We start from the raw sequence: 24,488 nt of genomic DNA on the forward strand, positions 1-24,488 counted from the left end.
GTCTGTGGACTTTTTGTCTTCAAAGTAGCTTCCTAAGCAGCAGAAAGAAAAATGGATGCAACTCATCCAGATATTAGATACCGTATCAAAGTGGAGAAGTTTTTTCAACAAATTAAAGTTGAATGGTAGGAACAAATTGAAACTGCTTCTGGTTGAATTGTGAGAATCTGATACATCTCAAAGGACACAAACCCAAATTATCTGCACTAAAGGAAAGAAGTATCTCTGAGAACTCATTCTGACCATAGATTGCATGCAAAGATAGCAGATGCTGTAATAGTCATTGTAATACTGCAATACTTTCTCAGAAGAAAAATTTGAAAGAGATTACGTGAAGATACTGTAACAAAAAAAGGCATTTGAATTTTTTTTTTAAAGGGAAAGAAATATTATTAGTTATATAAAATTTGCCATACTATTTACAAGGAAATAATATCTATGTCTGCACTGCAATTCTCAGTTAAGGCTTTTCAAAACTGATTTTTTTAAGTATTTTGAACAACTTAAAACCAATTGCACAGCAGGTTATTAACACTTTCAAAGCAGTGCCTTCAAGTAGTCTCAAGTGGAAGACATTCTTAAAATTTTGCTGTGAGCTCTCTTTTCTGTAACAGTAACCATTAGAATAAAGTGGTACAAATAAAGCCTAGAACATCAATTTCCATTAAGCCAGGGCATTCACTTATGTGAGTTTTCAGGAAGAACATGTATGATACTATGATCCCTTTAAATTCACAAAACAATTATGTGTTTCTAAATGTCTTCAGAATTCAGTCCTAGGGCAGCTAGATATATCATGTATCCTTTTGTTCTCTGGCAAAAAGTCAAATTAGAAATAACTACTTTAGAGAAACAGAACCATATTTGATCACTCTTATGGTGCTATAGGACATATCCTCTCAAAGTGGGATGCCATAACTTCTTTAACTTCATTCCCTGCAGCATATTTCTCCTAGAAGTAAACACTAAGAGGACTGATGATTTGAAAACTTCAATGTGGTAGCATGATAAAAAGGTTCTTTCTAACATCTTATCAATACCCATTACATCTTTCATTTAAGAATTCATTTAAAAAAATCAAAATGAGCATGCAAATTATTTCAAAGGGTTTTATAGCTCCTCTCCACTATATATGCAATAAAGACATAAAAACACCAAAGTCCATTCTAAGGTCTATTGCATGAAGGACATATAATGACTATTGAAAAGAAAGTAGGGGGGAAGAAAAGAAACAAAAGAGTAAATCACCTTACAGAATTGTTTGGGGCACAAGACATGTAAGAACTGTACATGTAGAGCTGTTTCAATATGTTGAAAATAAATCAGATTCTGTGCACATGTAACTCATATGAGCCTATTCAGAAAATCAGGTATGTCCAAGATTCATGTGAGTCACTGTAAATGTACAATAGGCAATTTGCATATGTGCTGCTGGGCTGCATTGAGCACAGTTAGCTCGGAATGTTGTGGAAGTGATGTGCACATATCCATCAAGTGAAAACTGCACAGCAAATCTCTCATAAAATGTGCTAAAACTACTACTACCCCAGCAGAATGAAGGCCCCTAGTAGCAAACAAGTCTGCAGAGGAATGTCATTGGAGGATGACTTGATGAGGGTCTATAGAAAGAACTTTATCCAAGTATTTGCACTGAAAAAAAAGCTTTCAGAAGTTTGTACTACCTTTGCACTCCTTCCTGCCTACACATACCATTCACACTTGTTTCAATAATATATTTTCTATGTAACAAAAATAGATGTTTTCCAGCTACTTAGACAAAAACAACCCATTAAGAAAAAACTTCTGATTTTATTTTTCACCTTTATAATCCATTAACTGCAATAGCTTTTAATGTACTTTTATAATTCCTGAGCCTCTCAGACTGAGTGAAAAGAAACACCAACAACCAAAGTGTAGAAAGGTTATCTTGATAATACTGGCTTTATCAAACCTTAAATTTAGCAGATCTTTATTGTATTATCTGTCATAGGTCAAAAATTTGACTATTATCTTTTGAGGGTTTGAGAAGTCCTATGTGATATAGAAAGCGTGGACTCAGTATCTTAAGGACTTAAAAACTAATCTATTAAGATTTAATAGATAAGATTTAAGATGTGAATTGAGAATGTAGACTTAAAATGTGTTATCTGCAAGTGTACTGGCATGTAGAAACCCATCAAAGTATAATATTATTCTTCTTGTTACATTAAAATGCAATATTCAGTCAAATAAATACATTGTATAAGTATCCCTCTGTGAGTATGCATCCGTACAAAAATGAACAGATAAAATATGTTTACACAAGCAGCCAGGCAGCAGAACTGCCAATGAAAATTACTCTGTACATCAACTGCTAAGTACTCTCCTTAAAAAACGTCTTTCTCAGAAAACTAACTAAAATTGTAACAGCCCAGAAACAGAATTTAAGCAAAGGTCGGGATCACTTGCTTGATAACTTTTTTAGGGAACAGCTCAGGTTGAAGAGAACTGTGTTGATGCTAAAACTTCCTTTGATATTTATAGAAACATATTCATATGTGTTTCTGAATTTGTTAAGGTGAATAAGCATGTTATATTTACATTGTGCATGCCTTTTAAGAGGATTTACTGCTGATAATACAGAATGAATATCGAACTATATAGGATGGCATACTTATCATTAAGTTGCCTTTTTTATGCATGAATGCTAACAGGAAAATCCAATTCTAACTTTGGAATATTTAAATTATTTTCCATTTTTAACTGAGGGGACTTTCAAATTTTATTATTCTCTTCTATAAAATATTAGCCAAAGGTCTAAAACTGATGTTGTCTCTACAGGGGTACATAAAATAAAATGAAAGACAAATCCAGGGACTTTTTCATATGTGGATTTGATAAAATTATACCTTAATTGCTGCTGTCAAGAAGCAGTTATTGTTGATTACTTGAAAATTACTTGTGGAATTTCCATTATTATCATAGTTTAAAGCTCTTCTGAAAGAAATACTTTAACTTGTGTTTGAGCATGGTGAGTATTTTATAGTTTGCCATGGAAAACAGCATGCATATTTTCAGCAAGAGAGTGTCCTTCCCATAACATCTCAAATAACATATTCAATTGAAAATGTAAGCATGACATTCAGGCTTCATTTGCTGTTGGTGTCTATCTAAAAAAAAACCCAAATTGATGGAGACAGAAAATTCTAATCTGATGCCCTAAGGCCAGATTCAATAAAACACTTAAGCATCTAAATTTGGTGCTAAAGCAACTAAGTTTTCAGTGGCTGTCCCCCATAAGGGAATCTTGGGCTGAAGTGAGCTGAGTTTTACATTCCTTTGTAGAGTACAGAGTAGGTATTGCTAGGCAGGTTCTAGTTCGGGGGTGCTACGAGCAGCCACTGCCTCCAACATCACCCAAAAAATTGTACGCATCTACCTGCAGCTAGTAAAAAGACAAACACTGTCAGCAGGACTGAGCTATAAATTACACCTTGCAGACCCAAAACAACCTGAGTCCAGGTCATAAGGGTAAAGGGATTATGTTAAAATATACTTCCCCCATTTACAAAAAGCACAGTGATTAAGGATAGTGCTCAGGAAATGTGCTCCACATCTCCAAGTACGGTGTGTTTGACTTTTAAGCCATTGGTTATTTTGAACTCTCTTTTTTTGAAGCACTTCAGATCAATGAGCAAAAAGAGGATCAGGATTCAGCAGTCTAGTCTTTTATGTTCTCCACTAGTTCTTCTTTCCTATCCGTGCTTAACAGATAACATACTGAAGAGCTGAATGGGTATTCTATAAACCACCAAAAATCTGCTTCTCAAAGCTTCAGACTGGGGGGTCTGCAGGATGTCATATGTAAGCTGAACAGGATAAGTAATGAAATGTACCTGACCAAAACTGAGGGACTAGACTCTTCATGTCACAGAAACTTGAGAAGTCTTAGTCTTCTTTTAACATAGAAAACTGAATGGATCTTTTCTAATATGAATCCCATACTTCACATAAGCACTTCCTTTTAAATCTGACTCAAAAAAACCAAATGAGCATCATCAAAGAGTCCATAATTATAGATTACAAAATTAGATGCTTGGTTTTGGCTGTCAAGCACTTGAGCTAACATTGTGTACTTGAACTTACCTCATTCTTCCCAGGACCATTTGCAGTTCTACAGCCTTCTTTCAGTGAAATTGGAAATGCTGCTGTCTTCTAATAAGCAAAAAAACTTTGGAAATCTAGGGTAATTGATCTTTTGTGATACAGATGATGGCATCTTGAGTTATGTATGACCTGTGAGGCAGAAGTGCTCTGCTGTCCTCCCAAGTCCAAACTAGGAACCTCACTGGACCACAAGACCACCTTAGCAAACCTAAGTATCCTTCTAATGGAACTCAGGGAATGAGTGGAACTTCAGACCTGTACACCGGGTCTTGACCCAGCATGAAGCTTGGATGCAGCCAAGCTGCACACCTGGATTAAGCAGCTGGAAAATGTCCCCAGCACCCATGTTTTATACATGGCCATGGACAACAGAAACTCTTCAAGTTTTCCTGCAACAAATAATGATCCAGAACCTGACATGAACTTTCTAGTTTTAACAGACAGATCCATAGATCCTCATCTGATTGTTGGTGTCATAACAATAACCTTACCCAATGGAAGGTAAGTTCACTCAGAACTCCACATATCCATAGATCCACAGATCCATAGATCCTCATCTGATTGTTGGTGTCATAACAATAACCTGACCCAATGGAAGGTAAGGTCACTCAGAACTCCACATACCAGAACCTGAACAGATATTTTGAAGACAGTCTAAAGGCAAATAATAATAAAAACCCCCAAAACATAAACAAACAAACCCCAAACACAAACAAACAAATGAAACCACCAAAAATAAACACACAACCCCAAACAAACAAAAACCCCAAAAAAAAAAAAACAAAAAAAAGAAAAGACCCAGAAATTAAAAAAAACCAAAAGAAAAATTCCACCCCCCCCCCCCCCTCAAAACTACATAAGAGCTTTACTGGTAGCCTAAACCACTCTAATAAAATAAACTAATTTTTGTCATTAATAATAATTATTGCTAGATTTTGACTAGAAATACATATGATCTTTGAACGACTTAGTCAGTTTGCCGATGCCAAAGAACTGTTTCTAAATGTATTACACCTTGCTGTGTGGACTGGTCAAATTAGCTCCTTTGTACTATGTTCCTAACAGGTAAGAGTCATTTTTCTCCCATATCCAGCTCACAGATCAAACCAATTATTCACCCCTCTGACAAAAAATTTGGTATGTTGATCAGTTAGCTCTGCTATTATTTTGTTCCCCATTTAAATTATCTGTTGATTGTAAATAAATTCTCCTTGATCTCAAATAACTTCAGAGATTTTTCATCTTTTCATTTTTTTAATGGAAGAGGAGACAAAGAGAAAAGACAGGGCCTTATTTACTAGTAAGGATTTTCTAGGTTCTCCCAGGTTCTATTAAGACATTTTAGTTGCACCTAGTATATTTCTGCCAACAAAAGTCTTAGAAGAAAACATATTAATTTTTAAATGCTTCATGATACTTATTTAGGAGTTTTGATTTCTTATTTCATTTGCTTTCTCTTTCTTTCTCTTTTCTTTTCTTTTCTTTTCTTTTCTTTTCTTTTCTTTTCTTTTCTTTTCTTTTCTTTTCTTTTTTCTTTTTTCTTTTCATTTTTCTTCCTTTCTTTTCTTTTCTTTCCCTTTCCCTTTCCCTTTCCCTTTCCCTTTCCCTTTCCCTTTCCCTTTCCCTTTCCCTTTCCCTTTCCCTTTCCCTTTCCTTTCCTTCTTTCTCAGGTGATGAAGGTGATGGCATTTTAACAATAAAAGTGCCACCACCTGCATGTGTGTCTGCATTTTTAAATATGGTCACAGTCTGACTGATTTCCAGGGGTAAAACAGTTTCAAAATCTGATTGCAAGCTCACAGTGACAAAACTAGATAATTACTATCTCCACAAATATCTGTAAGTCAAATAACTTGTTTTAATACAGATTAGATTAGTACTAAAGTTACAAGATTGATATGAGAGACATGATAAATGTAGTCATGACAGAAAACAATTTTTAATTTAGTAACCCCTATCAATCTAGATAGCCCATGAATATTTACCATTAATTCAGTAGGCTGGAACAGAGCGGGGGGGAAAGAACAAAAAAAAAAAAAAAAAAAGAAAACAAGAAAAAAAAAAAAGGCGGTTTGACCTATACAGGACTGAGGAAAAAAGAGAATTCTCAGCAGTTTTACTGAGAACAGATCTTGCAAAGACTGGGAAAATACATTTGGATAGCATAATTAAAAAAACCCTTTAAAAAATCTGAATGACATGCAAAAGTATTGCCATTCTTAATTTGTACTTCTCTTTGCAGAACTTACCAGTCGGATTACAGTTAAACAAGTAACTTCAAAGGCTGAAATAAAATCATTTATGGAAATGCAAAACAAACCTATTTGATCACATCATACTTCACAGCAGGGATACAATTTGCAGAGGCTGAGTGAGGGCATAGTGTAAGCAAAAACAGGTTGTATGTGCAATGAACCAAACTAAATGGTTTATATAAAAGAAATGTTGTTTCCATTAATTTTTCTGATAATCTTATTAAAAACGCCACCTGTCCAGAATAGAATTGTCCACGTTTTAATTCCTTTTCACATCTCAGTGTTCAAACACAAGACAAAGGAGGTATCACCTTATAGCTATTAAAATATGTCACAAAATATCTTATTCTGAAATCTTCATAGCTACAGCAGTTTCTCCATCTCTGTTTCAATGTCTGGTTATTGTACCTTTTACTTTTTCTCTTGTTGTGCTCAAAGAAATGACTTTTCTGATAAGCTTAAAGAAACGTTTTTTCAAGGCATGTTTTTTTTTCCAAAGCATGCATTGTTTTTTAAGCCTCTCTTAAAAAAAAAAATGTTTCCAGCCTATAAGACTTAAAATTCATATATATTAAGCAAATAAAACATAAAATGCACCTTTCGAAATTCCACCACCACCCCACCAAAATCCCCTGTAAGAGCCCTGAACAGGAACTTGACTTTCAATACCAGCAGAGATGAAATGGTGTCATAATCAGCATAAGTGCATGTGGACTATTCACCTAGATCAAACACTTTGGTCATATACTCAATTAAATTTAAATCCCATTATATAATGTATACCAGCCTCATTTTATGCAATTCCCTAATTTAATGGCTTGGTATTAGCCTTTTCATTTTTGCACACATGGACTAATTTTCCCAGTGCTCAGTCCCTCTGGGAAGTAGGTCATCAAAGTCAACTGGACGAAGACAGAAACTTTAAATACCTAAACAGTGCTGCAGAAGGGTCAGAGTGACAATAATAATGTAAAAGAGTTTTTCACTCATCCTACTTTGCAATATTTATGAAATTTCTCCCTCATATATATATATATATTCATTAATCTTGGCGATGACAAAATAGAACAATAATGAAATATATCTTCCTGTTACAATTTGACTTGTGAAACTGAAAAAAAAAATAAATCAACAAAACAAAAATCTCGATTAAGAAATTAAAAATCACAATTATATTAATATTTAGCTGCCAAGAGAACACTTGTTTTACACTGAAGCAGTAGAATTACGATATTCATGTTACCTTTCTCAATGTGTATTCTTTTTGTCTCATGTCCCACATCATGACCAGCCAGATCACCCTCCTTAGGTCCAGGCAGGACATTGGGTGACAAACCCATCAGCATTTGGTTCATAGAGAGCCCGTTCTGATGGACAGCTGCTAGACACAAGCACAGTAAGAAAGAAATCAGCTGTCACAACAACAATACTCTTTTTTACTTATTTTACAGAGTCTTCCTCTTAATTACACAAGAATTCTAAAAATCACAAAGTTACTTAATTCGTGCTATCAGGATCCACAGAGAGGAAAAGTTTCTTCCTGTTACTTCTAGTTTAAAACAATCAATTTTTAAAAGAAAGTTCAGTAACTTCGGATAAATTTGGAGATTTGCAAATATGTTCTTGTTTATTTGACAAGAATTGTCAAATTTTTAGTTCATTGTACAAAAATGCTTGAGTACCAACATTCCCAATATGCTGTCCCTAATAACTTCCTTAAACGAAGCATTGTGGGCTTTCAGGTGATAAACACTGTTTTTCCATATATTTTGTGCAACAGTAGAATTGCTTATTTGCTCATCAGACAGGTGGAAAAGCCCTGTCCAACAGCTTTCAGAGACCTTCATGAGTCTCAAACACACCTCAGAAACTCATATTTGGTAGTTTATATTTCTATGCTTTTATTCTGAAAAAAAAAAGTCTTTTCAAGATGTTTATGCCATTTTTTTTAATATGGAACCCATATTCCTGTAGTAGTCATCTTATTCTGGCTGGCACCGTAACAGATGTACTTAAGAATCAGGTGTGATGTCAACAAATCAGCTAGGACAGAAGAGAATTGTATTATAGATAAATAAGTTATTGAAGTGATCCACTACTTAAGGAACTCTGTTATGTTCACATGGAACAAAAAAATATGCAAAGGTCCCGCTCCTCTCTGTAAACTGTAGAGTAAGCTGAACAGTACAATTTTCTTTTTTTGTTAAAAAAAAAAAAAAAAAAAGAGCAATTCCTTAGCAAAACCAATAAATATCTCTCAGTTTATATTTTTGGGCTTTCTGATGTTTTGTTGTTTTGGGTTTTTTTAAGAGAACAACGGAAAAGGGCTTAATCAATTGTAAACAAATTTACTATTCAATCAATTCAGAAAAAAAAAATTAATTCCACATTTGTGAGGGGTTTTTTCAGATCTTCACTTATGAAGCCTGCAGTGGGTTGAGCCTGGCTGGACACCACGTGCCCACCAAAGCAACTCCATCACTCCCCCTCCTCAGCTGGACAATGGAATGAAAATATAATGAAAGGCTTGTGGGTCAAGCCTGGGGAAATAGACAGGTCACAGTATATGGGATGCCAATTTAATCTGCTCTCTGAATTGTCCAAGTGATAAGAAAACAGAATTTTCAGCTTGTCATAGTCAGGCCTCATTTCTTTTCTTTGGTAAGTCATTTTTCATCACACACTAATGAAAGATCTCTCATCTGAAGGTCAATGAAGAGTCAGCTCCCTGAGTCTATGGAGAGCCTGAAAAGGAGCAGCCTGAAGGACACGTGTTGCATCTAATCAATATGGGCACCTATTTCATACAGCTATTTCATGGCCTTCCATGTGTGTGCCAAACCCTCCAGTTTCACCTACTGACAAATTCCACTATGGAAAGATAATTTAAACACACAAAAACCTGCAACAGAGCAGTATTAAAGGGAATGGACAAGTGTAATATAAATTTAAGTACATATCCATAAAATAGTATGCTTTTAAAACTTTAATTTCCATTGCTGCACTGGAATATCACAGAATTCAGAACCTTTGCCATGTAATTTACATCCTGTATACAGAACTTTGATAATAATGGCATCACTCTGGGAGACCACAGTTTAATTTCACTCTGTCCCCTGTGAACTATGAGGTGATATGCTTTCCATCCTATTTCTCACCATTAAAAAGTTTTTGTATTTAAAAAATGTATAAAGTATGCACATTTTTTATTTATTTAACCCAATTCTTCTCTTTACCAAGCAATTCTACCACGTAAAATATTGCTTATGAAGTCAGATTCAATATAGAAATCAAAACCGAGTAACCAGATTAAATAAAATTAAATTTCTTTTAAAAATGTTTATACTATATGTATAGGTCTGAAACTAATCTAGCAAATTGCTTCCTGCCTGCAATTCTGTATTTCATTGCTCATATCTTTATGTTTAATATGACATGATGGCAGTTTATATCAGTACCTGTTAATGGAGCATCAGATATTATGATACTGTAAACTGGGGAACATAATGTTGGGAGATAGTTACCGCAGCTGAACTTCTGAGCATGAGATAGATGAGATCTATTTAAGGTGAGGGCATTGTGACCAGAAAAACAAGCTGCACCTCATCAGTTTTAAAGTGGTTAGAGAGAGAAGAATGGGACCTACGGATTCTGTCTGAAGAGCTCTCGGTCCGCGCAGGAGAACTGGACACGCTGCTGCTTCGATGAGAGGATGGATGGCTGCCAGGTCTTCGGCCCTCTTCAAGAGAAGGAGCAGGAGAAGGGCTGTCTGGAACACGTTCCTAGACCGCACAAAAAGTCATTGGGAAAAAAATGGCAATGTTAAACCAAGCCTCTGTTTCTAAACATCACCTCTCTAAACTGAATCTCCCTCCTAAATTACAACCTATTCATTCCCCTGTTGATGTTTCCAGGATTGACAGAGCATTCTCAGAGGGAACTTGGCAACTTTAGGACACTAGACCTTACATTTCAGCATGCAATGTGAGCACTGCTCATCCTATTAGGCTTTTAACTGCCTTCTACTTAAAAAATAAGAGGTTTGTTCATCTTTTTGTTGTTGTTGGTTTGGTTTGGCTTTTTTGATTGTTTTTCTTTATTTTTTAAATGTTTTATTTGTTTGTTTATTTGTTTTATTTCCGTTACTCATATCATCATGCAGTTGAATTGGAAGCATACATTTTGGCTCACAGATGTTAGCCTTACAGGATGAGGAATTATGTATTTCTGTAAATAAATAAAGACGAGGTACTGTTTCTTTTATCTCACATTGACTTTTACTTCACACTTTAGTTTCAAAGAGGCTTCTTGAACAATGAGATCTTATGGAACTGTTATGGATCATAAAGAAAATATAACTTCCTTATAGTACCTATACCAGTCACATGACTGATGTAAGTCCAAATGTCTATTTTTTCCATGGAACACCAACTTGGAATGAATCACACTTTTTTGGATGAATGTGGTCATATCATTTCAAAATGGGGAAAAACACCATTCATATTTTTCTATGGCAGGGAAAGGCCTGGCAGGGTAGCCAAGAGGAGCTACGATGCACTTCAAGAGGTTCTTTGGTTTTGAAAACCAGAATGTAAGGACTGTGATGGTCTGAATTGCATATCTGCTATTGATAGTGAGAATTGTTAGTATGTAGCAGACAGATATATCTGATATTTACCCAGAAGTTTGACACAAACAATAATCAAAGGGAGATGAGTACAGAACAGTTCTTTCCAAAAATTTGCTGTCTTTCCCTGCAGTTTCTTTTTACTGCTGAAAGTTTTCAAGACTCATTGCTAAAGTATGTGAGAGTGAGGCTGTTTTGGAAAACTAGTGATAAAAAAAAATAAATCCTGTGAGGGAAATCTATTGGAAGGGACATTAAACTAACGTTTTTTGCTTGTTTTTCTCCTTTTGATAACTGAAAACCTGACTTAAAATGAAAAAAACAATGAGCCAAAACCACCAATGAACAAACAACTGCACACTTTCAATTCACTAAAAACTTCTGGTAATGAAAGAATACAATTAGGATATGTTTAATAACATGAAAAACTTTTGTTGCAAATGTATTTTCTTGAAAAAAGCAGTACATTCCTCACACAGAAAAGTTATTTCTGAGCAGTCATTATTTTATCATGCACAGTCACTAGATAAATATTTATTTCTCTGAATGCATTCCCAAGAAATTTTGCAACATCCTCAACTATAGTAATCAATAGATTTGTTCAAGGTAAGTTTCATAAAAAAATATCTGCTGAACTTGAGATTCTGATTGCAAAGGGATTCAATGGGCATACTGATGGAGTGGGAGGAGATTTTTTAGAGCAATGTTGCAGACATTTAAGTGGATTCCGCTTTAACAGTCTTAGGTTTTTAAGTCAAAAACCTTGATGAGGATAGCTTAACTGCATCATAGCTCTAGGCTTATTATGACTTTGATTGTGCTTATATGTCCATGAACTGGGTATTCAAGAGGAGGATTATAATGCAGATGTTTTCAGACTGTAGAAGATTTATTTCTTTAGATTTAGGAGGATTTAAGCATGCAGAGTGTACAGATTTGATATAAATTAGAACACGGTATATTTAATCATTCATTTAAAATATAATTTCACTGTTTGGCATAAAATGTATTGTTCTTAGAAGGGTTTCATTAAAATGAAATCCAGTGAGCACATAAGATTTGAATACAGAGCTGCAGAGTAAATTAATTTATTTAAACAGCTTAATTTGTTTATCCTATTTATTTATGTGTGCTTTTACAGCACGTATTATGAGATGGAGCGAGCAAAAGGAATGCACAGGACAACGAAATATAATTACTGTACAAACAAAACAGATAATGAGTTTTATTCTCATATAATATGACATAGACAAAATCCATGAGAAAAGTATATATCTCGGCTTTATCAATTAATTTGTAAAATACCCTTTAATTCCAATAAAACATGGGATTGAACTACACAGACATGCAAAATAAACCAATTCAGTGCCTTAACTATTGTTTTATATCCTTGTTTCATAGTTCCACAATCAGCAAGCTAGTCTATAGCAATTTTTTGTGTCTAACAAATTCACTGCAATAATAAATGCAATGCTACTAATAATAAATTGAAATACTCTGTAGTTCTAAAGTCATAGTCATAAACTAATGGTGCTGGAATATCAATATGTCTTTCTTAACAGAGATTTTGTGTAGAAGAGATTAATTTGGTTTGTGGCAAAATATTAACTTTAGACTCCATTTAAAATTTTTCAAAAATGGAAATATTCAAAATTGTGTTAATTAAATAATGCAGATCAGAGCTATTTTGTCACTTCTACAGCATGTCACTTTCATAAAAGCTACTCTACATGAAACAGCAAAGAAACAGAACTTACTGACTCACAATTCTGGCAACAGATATCACCTAGGATTCTGTCCACTGCCCAATATTTTTCCTAAAACCTGCCTTGTCCCAGAGGCAAATATTTCTGGAGAATCTGGTGTATAACCCTCTCTCACTGTTTTCTTCCTCCATTTTTTGCTTCCCTATTTCTTTCTACAGATAGTCAAAAAGCAGTGTTAACATTTTAGGTAATATGCAGGAACCTAGCATATGGCTGACCAATGTTTCAGGATTGTTAAGACTCTCAGTTAGGTATCAGAGGCTTTACTAAGCAGTGGGCAACAAACTCTAGGGGTCAAATTTGAAGCATTCTTTATCTTGGTGCTCTTCACAACTTGACCCAAATGATGAATCCTAAGCATTTAAGAATCTGGCATTTACCTCCTCCAAAAATGTTCCCACCACAAAGAAATTTTCACTCTGGGGAACTCTAACGCCCTTTCTTGTACTCTTATTCCAGTGGCAAGTAACACACCCTCAATATCAAGTCAATTTCATAAATAACAGGCTTGTTCCTGTGACACTGGGTATTTTATCTTATGCTGTAAAAAACAGGTAAAAGATTTGAGTATTAGAGATTTTAACACATGAGATTGAGGTTATCTCTGCAATTGAAGTCACCCCAGGTTTGTTCCAGAATACTACATATCATTCACAAAATCACACTGTCTTGGTCTCTTCAAGTAAAACAGGAGAATTTTTATGTAGTTATCAACTCTTTTCTAAATTTCTCAAATAGGCAAATACTACAAAATCTTATTCTGAAAGATATTTTTAAGTAACTTTTAAAAAAATAATTATCTTAATACATCAGTAATGTTATTCAGAAGACCAAAAATACTTTCTTCCCTATATCACATGTCTTTGTCCATATATGAGGTCACAAAGTTAGTTACAAAATATTAATTTCTTTTTTTGCCTATTTTATTTCAGCTTCAGCAGCATGTTTTCACTGTTTGAAAATTGCTTCATTACCAAAAGCCTTCCTCAAAATATATCAAAACATAAAGCTGATGAAGTTTAGCTGTTGTATCACTATTGAAGACATTTCAGGTAATATATGTAGGAATAATCCTTCTGCTCCTAAGAGGACAGAAGAATAAGTGGTGTCTTCTAGGTTGTCACAACCTCAGTTTTCCTGCAAATATTCTTTATTCTTTGCCATTTTTGTTCCTTAATAACAAAATTGTTGACCATTTCTAACAAAGTTTGAATACATGTTCTTGCAATAAACAAACCAGATTTGCACGCACAGTCTTCACCTCCTGGCTACTTCTCTCCTACAGGTATTTAGTCTCAGCTTTTCACTATGTTCTAGCTGACTTTGCCATACGACTCATCTCTTGGGTTTAGTTATCCTTTAATTTTAGTCATGGAATGAGCTCTAAACATGCAATTAAGGCTTGCTCTAAAGGTATATAATTTTTTGAACTATTCAGTTGTCTTGCTCCTCTTCAGTATTGAACAAACTTCTTCAAGGATGTTTGTGCTTTAAGTCATTGAAGTGGAGAGGATAAAGTAATTTATTTTCAAGGTCATACTTTTCATAGTTGAGGTAACTTATGGAATTGTTTAGGTTGGAGGACATGTTTAAAGATCTAGTTTCAACCTATCTGCCACAGGCAGGAGCACTGTCCACTAGAAGAGGTTGCCCAGAGTCCCATTCAGCCTGGCCTTGAACACTGCCAGGTATGGGGCAACCACAGTGTTCCTGGGCAGGCTAACTGCATGCTAGGCAAAGTATAAACGACACAAACTGTTTTATATAGTTGTGATAATAATAATAAGCATCAACATCATCTTTTAACCAGGAGTGTGAGAGACTGGAACAGTAATCACCCAAACAGTAGCCCACTTGACCACCCAGGTGCAGACAGCACACACTCATCACTGGAGGCTACAGCTGGGTGTTGAAAAAGACAAGGAAGGAGGCTGGCAAGATGCAAATCTTCCCAATTTGCCCATGGGCTAGTGTCTTTTATCATGTCTATGCCCCTTCCATAATGGCTCAGGCCTGAAAACTCCCCTCTGGGAAAGTACTGGGACATTCACACAAAGTCTGAAAGTGTTCACCCCTTTTGAAGGGCACAATTGACTCAACTGTGCTGACAGGAGAGGCAGCTGTGGCATCCCCGGGGGTGTCACTGATCATGAAAGACTCCTGAAGCGTTCTGTGGTCCACAGCCTTATACCATTCAGTGTGAAACACCCTACCTCAGGAGAGGAACCTGGGCATTCCCACCAGAACCTAAGCATATATAACTGGGGAATTTTGGTGTTTTGTGGGCTTTTCTTATTCCTGACAGATCAAGAGAGCTGCAATCACTTCAGCCAACAGATACTGAAATTGCAACAAGCAAGTCTTGTTGTGCTGTCCATGAGTGGTGATATCTTTCTATTCCTTTCCATTTTTTCTGAAGTGTTATTTTTATGTTTTCATATTGCTATATTACTACAAATAATAATAGCCTAAATGGCTACACATGTGCTCCCCACTGCAACCAAACTGTTGTAAAACAAACCCTCCAAGAGTATATTTACAGACACGGATTTGCGTCGTTTCGTACGACATTCAGAGCTGTTTTGCTCCAATCTGCCCCAAGGAATCTATTAACAAGAACCAGCATTACCCTCACCTTTTGGGCTGGGCTGAAACAAGGAGTAGGTTATATTATTTCCAACCATTGTGGGAAGACACCCGTCTTCCAAGCCTTTTTGGTGGTAGAATTATAAAAATTGCTTTTAAAAGTGATCAAAACACAGATCTCTTTCTTCAGTTCCTTACTGACTTATTTTGAACTCGTGTGAGATGTATTCCAGGAATAACTTTCTTGTAAAATGTCACATTTAATTTGACATTGCTTTAGCTGAATAAGTGTAAGAAATTAGTTACTTGAGTATCTTTTGTATTTTCTGCAAACGGAATATTTAATTTTTACAGTTTTACTTTTTCATTCCACATTAGTCAAGACACTACGATGCTCTAAATGAATATTTAGACTCAGGAATTGCAAAATTAATTGGACTAATAGTTAGTTATTTCCTAACTTCCTCAGTCACTTCTATATGTGTGTTATCAAACTGACTGAATGCTATAAAATTTAATTCTATTTCCTTATCTGCATACTATCTGGCTTGTTAAAGATCCTGCTAACTTTATACTGACGCACATGACCTCTTTCTCACCTTGTTCTTACAGATCCACTTGGAATCCCAATAAGAATTCAGGAGTTTGAATGTTTTGGATTGTCATTAACTGCACTATTATTTTAAATCTTGGACATCCTTCTTATGAAGAAAAGAATCCATGAAGTTTACATAAGATGTTTTCGCTCTCTGAACACCTTGAACTTATTTATCTTTTGGACCAATTGAAGTTGATTTCTATTATACTTTTTACTCCTGCAATTTTCCCTTGTACCTACTTTGCTGTTCCCATCACAAGAATACTGACAACTGAAAGCATAAAATGAATAAAGAGATCAACTAAAATAAGACTGAATCGGCTTGATTTTTAGTGTCCTGTTTTCTACATGTATTATTACAGCAGAAGTTAACTGAGAGGAAGCCAAAAAGGAGACTTCCAAGTAATCCTTTAACAGTACTTCCACAACAAGAGATCTAATCCTTGGAAATCATGAGCAGTACATAAAGCACAATGAGCTAGCCAGGAAGTGGGTGTCAATGGATAGGGCCATTACAGAGATTAAAAACAAGCAAGCAAGCAAAGTTGATCCCTATCAACAGAAGAGCTTGGTTTTACCTTCACAATGAATGTTTCTTCTAACAAAGGAAATATCCTTCTAAGGTATTCAAAAAACCCCATGCAATATGCAAATATACAGACATGCATGGAACTCTGTTCCACTCAAATTAGTAACTTCTTATTGGCAAGCTAGATACACTTTCTGATTTTTTTTTAAATCTCCTCTTCTGAAAATCTAGGCTTACTTAAAAAGTAAGCTTAAGAAGCATCACTAGGAATTCACCCTTCAAAGTAGATCCAAACCACACATGTATTGGGGCACATTATACACCCTAGAGGTCAGCAATATGAATCTCATTCCTTGTACCTGACCCCATGGTCACATTGCATCAAGTCAATCTCACACTACACACACAGCTCCCTGTTACACACATGAACATGCAAATTTCCTAACATAAAGCTTGTACTACTTTCTATGTGTCATGTGTAAATGCATATTTTACATGCCACAAGTTAATTCATATGAGCTTATGGCTGCTATCAGCTTAAAACTGCACCTCAGAAACACACATGATAAAAGAAATAAGGATCCCATATTATTAGAAAAAAAGAACATGACTCCAAGTTACAGCCTACCATATTTAGTTAGCATCCTCTATGGTCATTATATAAAAAGAGTATTAAAAGCTAAAACAAATAATATTAATCATATAGATAGAACTAATTAATGAGGTGGAACACAGTGCCTTCTAATATAAAGATGGTTAAGCCATAATAAAGAAGGTCAACTATACTTTGACCTAAGATCTACTAATTCTAAATGAGAAAAAAAAAAAAAAAAGAATTGTGCATATACACAAGTTATTCTAATGCAGAGATTTTCTCTGTTATGTTCAAGTCCCTACAAATTAGATATCATATTCTCTGCAGCTAGGGTAAAATTAATTATCATTTGATTTACATTATACTTAAAAATTTACAGGTATATTCCAATTTTCATGTTTGGTTTCTTAACACGTAAAAGTAGTTGCTTCAGGAGCTGATAGTCCTATTTTTATTCTGAAATATTTATTGTAGACCAATTGCATTTTATTATTTAAATGCTCTAAATGAAATTTCTCCTTACATAAAGAAGAAAACTTGATCATACTTCACATATCAGATAAATAGGAAATTAAAGTAGCTTCCCTCTTGCACTTTTAAACATTCAAGAAAAGCACTTTAATGTTAAAATTTCTATTTTGAATGCACAATGCACTAATGTATCTAAAAATAGTAGACTACCCGAAAAGTCAGGTGTTTTTCAGGTTAGGCATACAAAAAGGGTTTTTCTGCCAGTTTGGAACAGAATCAATTTTGTTCTCATTCCCTGTCTGTAAAAGGTGTACAGCATATCCAGCTTCACAGGAATGCTGCCACTGCCTGCATAATGCTTTTCCTCTAAGACACAGAAGTGTCCATAGAAAACTTTTGCCTTCAACACAGAATTTAAGATTTAGATCAGTAAAGTGAACTTGCCCTTTTTCTTCTTAGAGTGTATTTCCCTTCAGGTATGTTCTCTGGACTTGCTCACCACCAGTCTGACATACGATTCTAAAATGTACTGTTCAGCCATTTCTGTATGGCAGTGATGTATTTCTTCTCTTTGGTTATTTTTTGGAATTTTTGGGAAAAAAATCGCAGAAACACACAAGTCTGAGACAGAAGGGACCCAGAAGGATCATCAAGTCCAGGTCTTGAGTGAATGGCCCATATGGGGATTGAATCCATGACCTGGGTGTTACTAGCACCAGACTCTGACCAACTGACCTATCTCTTATAGGCAAAAAAAAAAGATAGGAACATTAAATTACATCAACAGGAACACACATATTGCCAATGAAAAATGAAAAATAAATTAATTCCAAAATAAAATTTCATGTCAGAATAGTCCTAAAAACAGAGTTATTCTAAAAAATGAAATCTGTCAGCAGCTACTTTTCTTAAATAAGTTAACAGTAAATTTCTGCTAATGGATCACAGGAACATATCTATCTATATATAGATTGATAGATTAAAAAAAGGTATAAAATAGTGTAACACAACCAGTGCTGTGATAGATGTGAGGAAATTAGCAAAGTTTAGCCTGATCTATCCATTATGCAGTGGAAAACTATTGTGCCATTGCTGTCTCCACTTTTTCAGCTGGACATATTGGTTTCTTCTGTTTTATTCTTAATTCTTACTATAAGTATTAGTCACATATGGATAAACTGCAATTTTTGATTCTGGCATGCTACAGCTCTGTTCCAACTTTTACAATGTAATTTCAAGTTGCTATTATTATAAGATATATTTTCATATATCTTTCTGCTGAGTGAAAAAAAAATTGATGTAGTGAAACTGCTAACAAGCTGAGCCTTTGAAACCATGGGCAGGTGATGAAAGCCACTTCATGTCTAAAGCATCCTCAGGTCACAGCTGTCACACTCACTGCAATTCATTGTTGTCACAATCTGCTGTCCCTGCTTGTTGTTGCTCTCCTCTTATTCATCCAACTCATATATCTAAACATTCCATTACAAAAAGACATCTAATGTTCGTCTCATGTTCGAAAGGGCACAACACTCTTCTGAAATATAATTCTGAAGATTTTAGGGCTCAGAGTTCACTGCCAAATCTAAGGTGTTGCTTTGTAAGGCTTCCCTTGTAATTTTGTCTTTGTCTCATCTCCTGAATGCAGCAGGATAAAATGTTTAGTTAGTACATGATCTCAGCTTTATTCCAACATCTTATCATGAAGAAATGAAATACTGCCCAGTAATAGAAAGGCATTTGAAGCTTTGTGAGTTTAAAGATAACAGTGCTAGCTGTGAAGTCAGTGAATTGGAAGGAAAGGTCAGCAAGTCATCTACTGCGGCACTGCTCACAAAGGCAATCCTTCCATCCAATGAACCTGGTTGTTCATAATCTGAAGACTTTGATTTTCTAAGACTTAATTTTGTTCTTTGTTACTTAATTAGATATGGTTACTATTGATTTACTTTTCAGAGTCAGTATTTCTCACAGGCCTTCTGACTTTCAAGCAGACGTCACACTGGCAAACATGCTGCACTCTAATTTCAAATCAGTGCTGTTGTTTCCAGTTACAACTACAAACTCTGAGATGAGTGATTCAAAACTTTTTAATTTGTGGAAATGTTAATACTAAGGAGAAAATACTTCAGTAAAATTAGGGTTAAAAAAATGAGTCAAACCATAATGAAAACAAAACCAAGATGTCTGAAAATAATAGCAATAAAAAACTGGAAGCTATAATTCTAATAACAAACAGTTTCATGAAAGAGAGCAACTGCACTATTTATCCATTCTTGTTAAAATAAAGAAAAAGGAGGTTTGACCTTCTCACTTACATTTATTCTTGAAGATATTTATTTTGATTGTAGTATAAGTTATTATTCATAAACATTACACTGCCAGAACAAGGTTTGAGAAGTATGCTGATTACAGTTGCCTGCTCAACTACTCAGTGCATATAATTCAGTGGACATTAAAATCACAGCCTCTGACTATGCCTAGAGAAGAACAGGTAAATTGCCAGTGACATTATGTCCATCCTCATGGGAAGAAAATAACCTAATAATGACCTCATGCTTTTAGGTTTGTGGGGTTTATGTTTCAATCCTGTTCAGTATCAAAAAATAGGAACATAATTACTTAGCTGTGCTAGCTCTATCCACATGACCATGCTCCTCTGCAATAGATAATAACAGAGGATATAAACCTAGACATTTGTTGTAAAACAATGGGGCTGAAGGAATGAGTAGGAAATGTAGTATGTTCCTTAGCCCTTACAGTACTGTTGAAATAACTATGTGCAGCAAGATCTTACATTTAGAAGTGAGTTTTGAGTGACAAATAAAAACTGTGTTTATGCATTCACCTGCAGTAAAAATTAATCGTGAGCAATAACTTACAGGCCTTGACTGAAGAAGTCATGACAGCACTTAGGTAATGTAATGTTCTACATAAAGGACCCAAAATCCTTAACTTACTAGTGCAAACTTCAGAAGAAATCTGTATTTCATCCTCTTATGTGCACACTTTTCTAAAGAGAACTTAGGTTAATCTGGTCATTTAAAAACATTTCATTGAAATCCACATATTTTTATATTATGGTTATGTGCAAACCAGATGGGAACATGAAACCTGGTTTGTCAAATAACTTGCACAGGATGTTATGCCAGGAGTTATGCAAAAGTTGGCAGCTACAATGAATATTTAATTAGCATGGATATGAGAGCTGAATTTTCAAAAATGACATTGATACATACTGTAGATTATTAATACAAACAAATGCTCAAATAAGCAAACTTGTGGAAACAAATTATGATTTTCCAGTTATAACATGCTGTTGGAATGTTTCAGAGAGCCCAAATTGCTAGGTACTTTCAAGGTCTTCACCTAGATGATAAGGAATCTATCTCTGCTAAAGGAAACATATGAGTTACAAAAATGGACTTGGTAAGAAGTAAACAACCCCTATGAAAAGGAAAATTTTCTGGTATGGGACTGCCCACAGTTATAATAATATGCACAATTATATGATGACAGCAGGTCCCTTTCAGAGTCCAATACTTCTAAACCTACTAGACAAGTTGAGATCACATGAGCCAAAAGTACTTCTCAGTTAAGTGCTTCCTGGGTCCAGCAATGTTCCCATAATGGGGTTAGATCTGTCAACAGAGCAGAACCTGCTTTCCACAAAAGGAAACCATTCTTACATGTCCTTTGAGATATGTTGTACTCAAATGTACCTGACTGGTAACTGGAGACAAAGATAGTGGTCACACTGCAATATGCTCCCACAGACATATTTAAATGTAGGCCATGGTAACTTAAGCAGCTTTAATAGCTACAACCAACTTGTAAATCAGCTTTACAAGCTAGAAGTCAGCTTGTTAAAGTTTAGAAACAGAAGGTTACCAATGCTCATGAAGGTCAAATTTTATACTCTTACATATGAAATAAAATAGCTCATAGAAAATGAAAGGAGGGAAAATAGCATGAAAATAGAGAAAACAAAGTTTTGTTGGCACAGTAATTCATATGTCAGGTGTCATTTAGCATCTTATCTTCATTTTTTAGATACCCCAGTAGGACTGGTGGCCACTGTTCCAATTAAGAAAATAAATTTAGAATTAAATAAAGCACCATGTGTGTTCCAGAAAATATTAGTATCATGTAACTCTTACGAAACACCAATCACGTAAAAATAGGAAAATAGATTTGCAAAAATCACCATGCAATCAGTTAGTTAGCAGCAGAGTACTCAGATCCCCAGCACAGGGGCAAGATGGAAACCAGGGCGGGATCTAGTCTTGTTGGCATACCACCTAAATAAGCAATTCTTTTCAAACCAGTATCTTAACTCCTCATGTCAACAAAGGTGAGAAAGGCATGCCACTGAAGGCCTCCAAAGGAGATCCTAGATTTGGAGGTACAGGTGACTAAATTAGGCCACCAGATCATATTTTTCTAGGTCAATAAAAGCATTGATTTGTTGACTTTTAACTGAACAGTTCTTTGCGGTTCTGTGCTCGTTAGGTTAAAGAAGAAAGGTGCACCAGTATGTTGAATGTCTTCATAAAGTCAGACCCCTTCACTCTACTTAAAACATGATGAACTTCAAAACTTTTGTAGCTCCTGATTTGAAGATCCAAGAAATTCTATGTTTACCTAATTATTGTCAAAGAAATTGCATGAATGGACCGATTTCCAACATAGCCCTGAAAAACTACATAAACTTGCTTTTGTGTGTCTATTTCTAAGATACATTAGATAAAAGAACAAAAGTTTGTGTACTTTCTCTTTCTCATTTGTTAGACCTAAAGCAGCATAAGAGGCAAAATGCAGATATCTGAATAAAGATCAAGTGATAATTACCTAATGGTAACAGGGTAGTGTCTTTTTAAATGAAATGCTTTAAAATGAAAACAGATCACCTTCAGAAAAAGGAAGAAAAAACTCCATGTCTCTGGTAAACGCCTCTGTAACCAGATTAGTTTAATTGAAGGCCACAAACAAAACCTAAAACAGGTAGACAAGTTCAGATATCAGATATTTTTGAAATATCCCTATAATACTACACTTCAGGCCTGCAGATTTCTGGGACTGTTCTGTGCTACTTCATTCTAATTTGTTCTGGGATTTGGCAAATTTAGTTTCTGTACAGGTAAAGTATCAAACTTTTCAGCCTTCTTCAAATAATTTAGAGCATTTCAGTTCCAATGCTTAGGTTTTAAAATTGGAAGAACAATCTCTTCTAATTTAAGAGTAATTTTTTCCTTGATATCTCAAGAAACATTAGATCACAGACTATGAAATACAAGAAAAAGACAAAGCTGTGTATGAAAATGCTTCAGTTTGAGCATTGCTTTAATACTGGTTTAGAGAGAAGGAGGGAAACTGAGATGCTAACAGTGGCCACTGGTAGCCTGCTGTGCTCTCAGAGTCACTAACGCAGTCTTCTTGTATTTACTGACTTTGTGACTTACCTTAGAACATTTGACACCTGTACAACACACCTTGACAATATTTATGGTGGTTGGGAGTGGGCTACGTTTTGGTGCCTTTTGGTTTGGTTTGGGCTCAGTTTGGTCTGTTCTAGAGTTACCTTAATAACAGAAGTCTCCACTCTGGAGGGAGGGCTCTGCACTTGTGCTGCTGCTGCCATGTTGGCGATGGTGCTGAGGTGGTTCATCTGGCTCATTGCCATCGTGACAGAGGCTGGAGGTAGGCTCACGGGAATCAGCGGGTGGGGCATCATCATAAAAGGAAGTTCCAACCCTGTTGGGGGGAAAAACAGGGAAACAGGTTCATGCATCTTTTCTTAAGCACTGTCTTCTTTTTCTCCTGATGGACAACATTCAAGTGACAGGTGACAAGATGGTTCACATTGTAGGAAAAAGCAGCTGTATGTCAGTTCTCTTCTGAGAGATGCAGGGGTGAATCACTACCAACCATGGAGGGTTTCTAGCCACAAGGAGAGGCTATTAGACCTCTTAATTTGTTTATATCTGTGTCATGTATGATATCATTGCTAAGCCATGGCTATTTATTATAGTTTTTGATATCTGCTGTAAGGTGCCTTAGCAGTGCTTCATTATGCCACTGATGCACAAGTTAGCAGTTATTTTAAGTATCAATTTTATTGCATATGTATTTGTTCTTTACTGCCTCCACTTCCCCTGCTTAAGACACTAAGGGAAGTATTCCAGTATCCCGCACATCCTTGATGGTTTTTTTCATTGCCTATTTATAAAAACCAAAAGGAGAGACAGGAATCAGAAAACTGCTGATGTTAGTGCTGAAAGATGTCAACCCATACCATTTGGCAGAAGGTGGTTCTGTTGAAGAGGGTTGAGAGGGTGGCTAACTGGAACATTATGCCGTCCAGGCAAGTTGGGGTGGTTAACAGAGGCCTGTGATCCTTGGGTGGGGGGAGACTGAAGTTTTTCTTTATCCCAAGAACCATCACTGCTGCCTGTGGGGAATGAATATATATTATTTGGATGAATGAAGACTCCAAATTTTCAATTTCTGAATTTGGAAGCAAGGCCAGCATTCTAACTTTTTTTGCAAGTGGAAATTTGTTTTTAATTTTCTTTTTTAATGTGTGGGTTGGGGGAAGGACTTTACAGTTGGGGTTTTTTTCCACCCTCTCAAAAATGACTGTAAGAATAACTTTTTTAAATTAAGAGGTAGCACAAACCTAAAGTATGAGAGTCCTGCTCATTCACATGAAGTCTGTGTTTTGTGTGTATTGTACATACATTTTTCTCAAACTTAGAAAATACAACTATATACGGCCCTTTTTAATATGTGAGAGAATATTTTTGCCTGCAAAATGTCTAACAAAAATATGTCATGTTATGCTAATTAAAATTTAAACTACAGTCATATTGTGTCCCATATTTGTGAAAAAATAAACATTCTTTGAAATAATTA

At 35.3% G+C, this 24,488-nt stretch overlaps 1 protein-coding gene across 6 annotated transcripts in view; it reads right to left on the reverse strand.

Annotated features, from left to right (window-relative positions):
• DACH1 (dachshund family transcription factor 1) overlaps positions 1-24,488 on the reverse strand; it is a 353,632-nt gene that overhangs the window by 94,294 nt on the left and 234,850 nt on the right. For 2 of the 6 annotated variants that reach the window (XM_059839125.1, XM_059839127.1), the window contains exons 4-7: positions 23,869-24,024; positions 23,155-23,327; positions 10,048-10,183; positions 7,645-7,782 (exon numbers count right to left, since the gene is read on the reverse strand). In XM_059839125.1, coding sequence (XP_059695108.1) covers positions 7,645-7,782; positions 10,048-10,183; positions 23,155-23,327; positions 23,869-24,024 — 603 coding nt within the window. The remainder of the gene's footprint in view (positions 1-7,644; positions 7,783-10,047; positions 10,184-23,154; positions 23,328-23,868; positions 24,025-24,488) is intronic. The other 4 variants (XM_059839129.1, XM_059839130.1, XM_059839126.1 and 1 more) reach the window with 3 other exon arrangements.

This window comes from Haemorhous mexicanus, chromosome 2 (assembly GCF_027477595.1).
Source record: "Haemorhous mexicanus isolate bHaeMex1 chromosome 2, bHaeMex1.pri, whole genome shotgun sequence".
NCBI lineage: Eukaryota > Metazoa > Chordata > Aves > Passeriformes > Fringillidae > Haemorhous > Haemorhous mexicanus.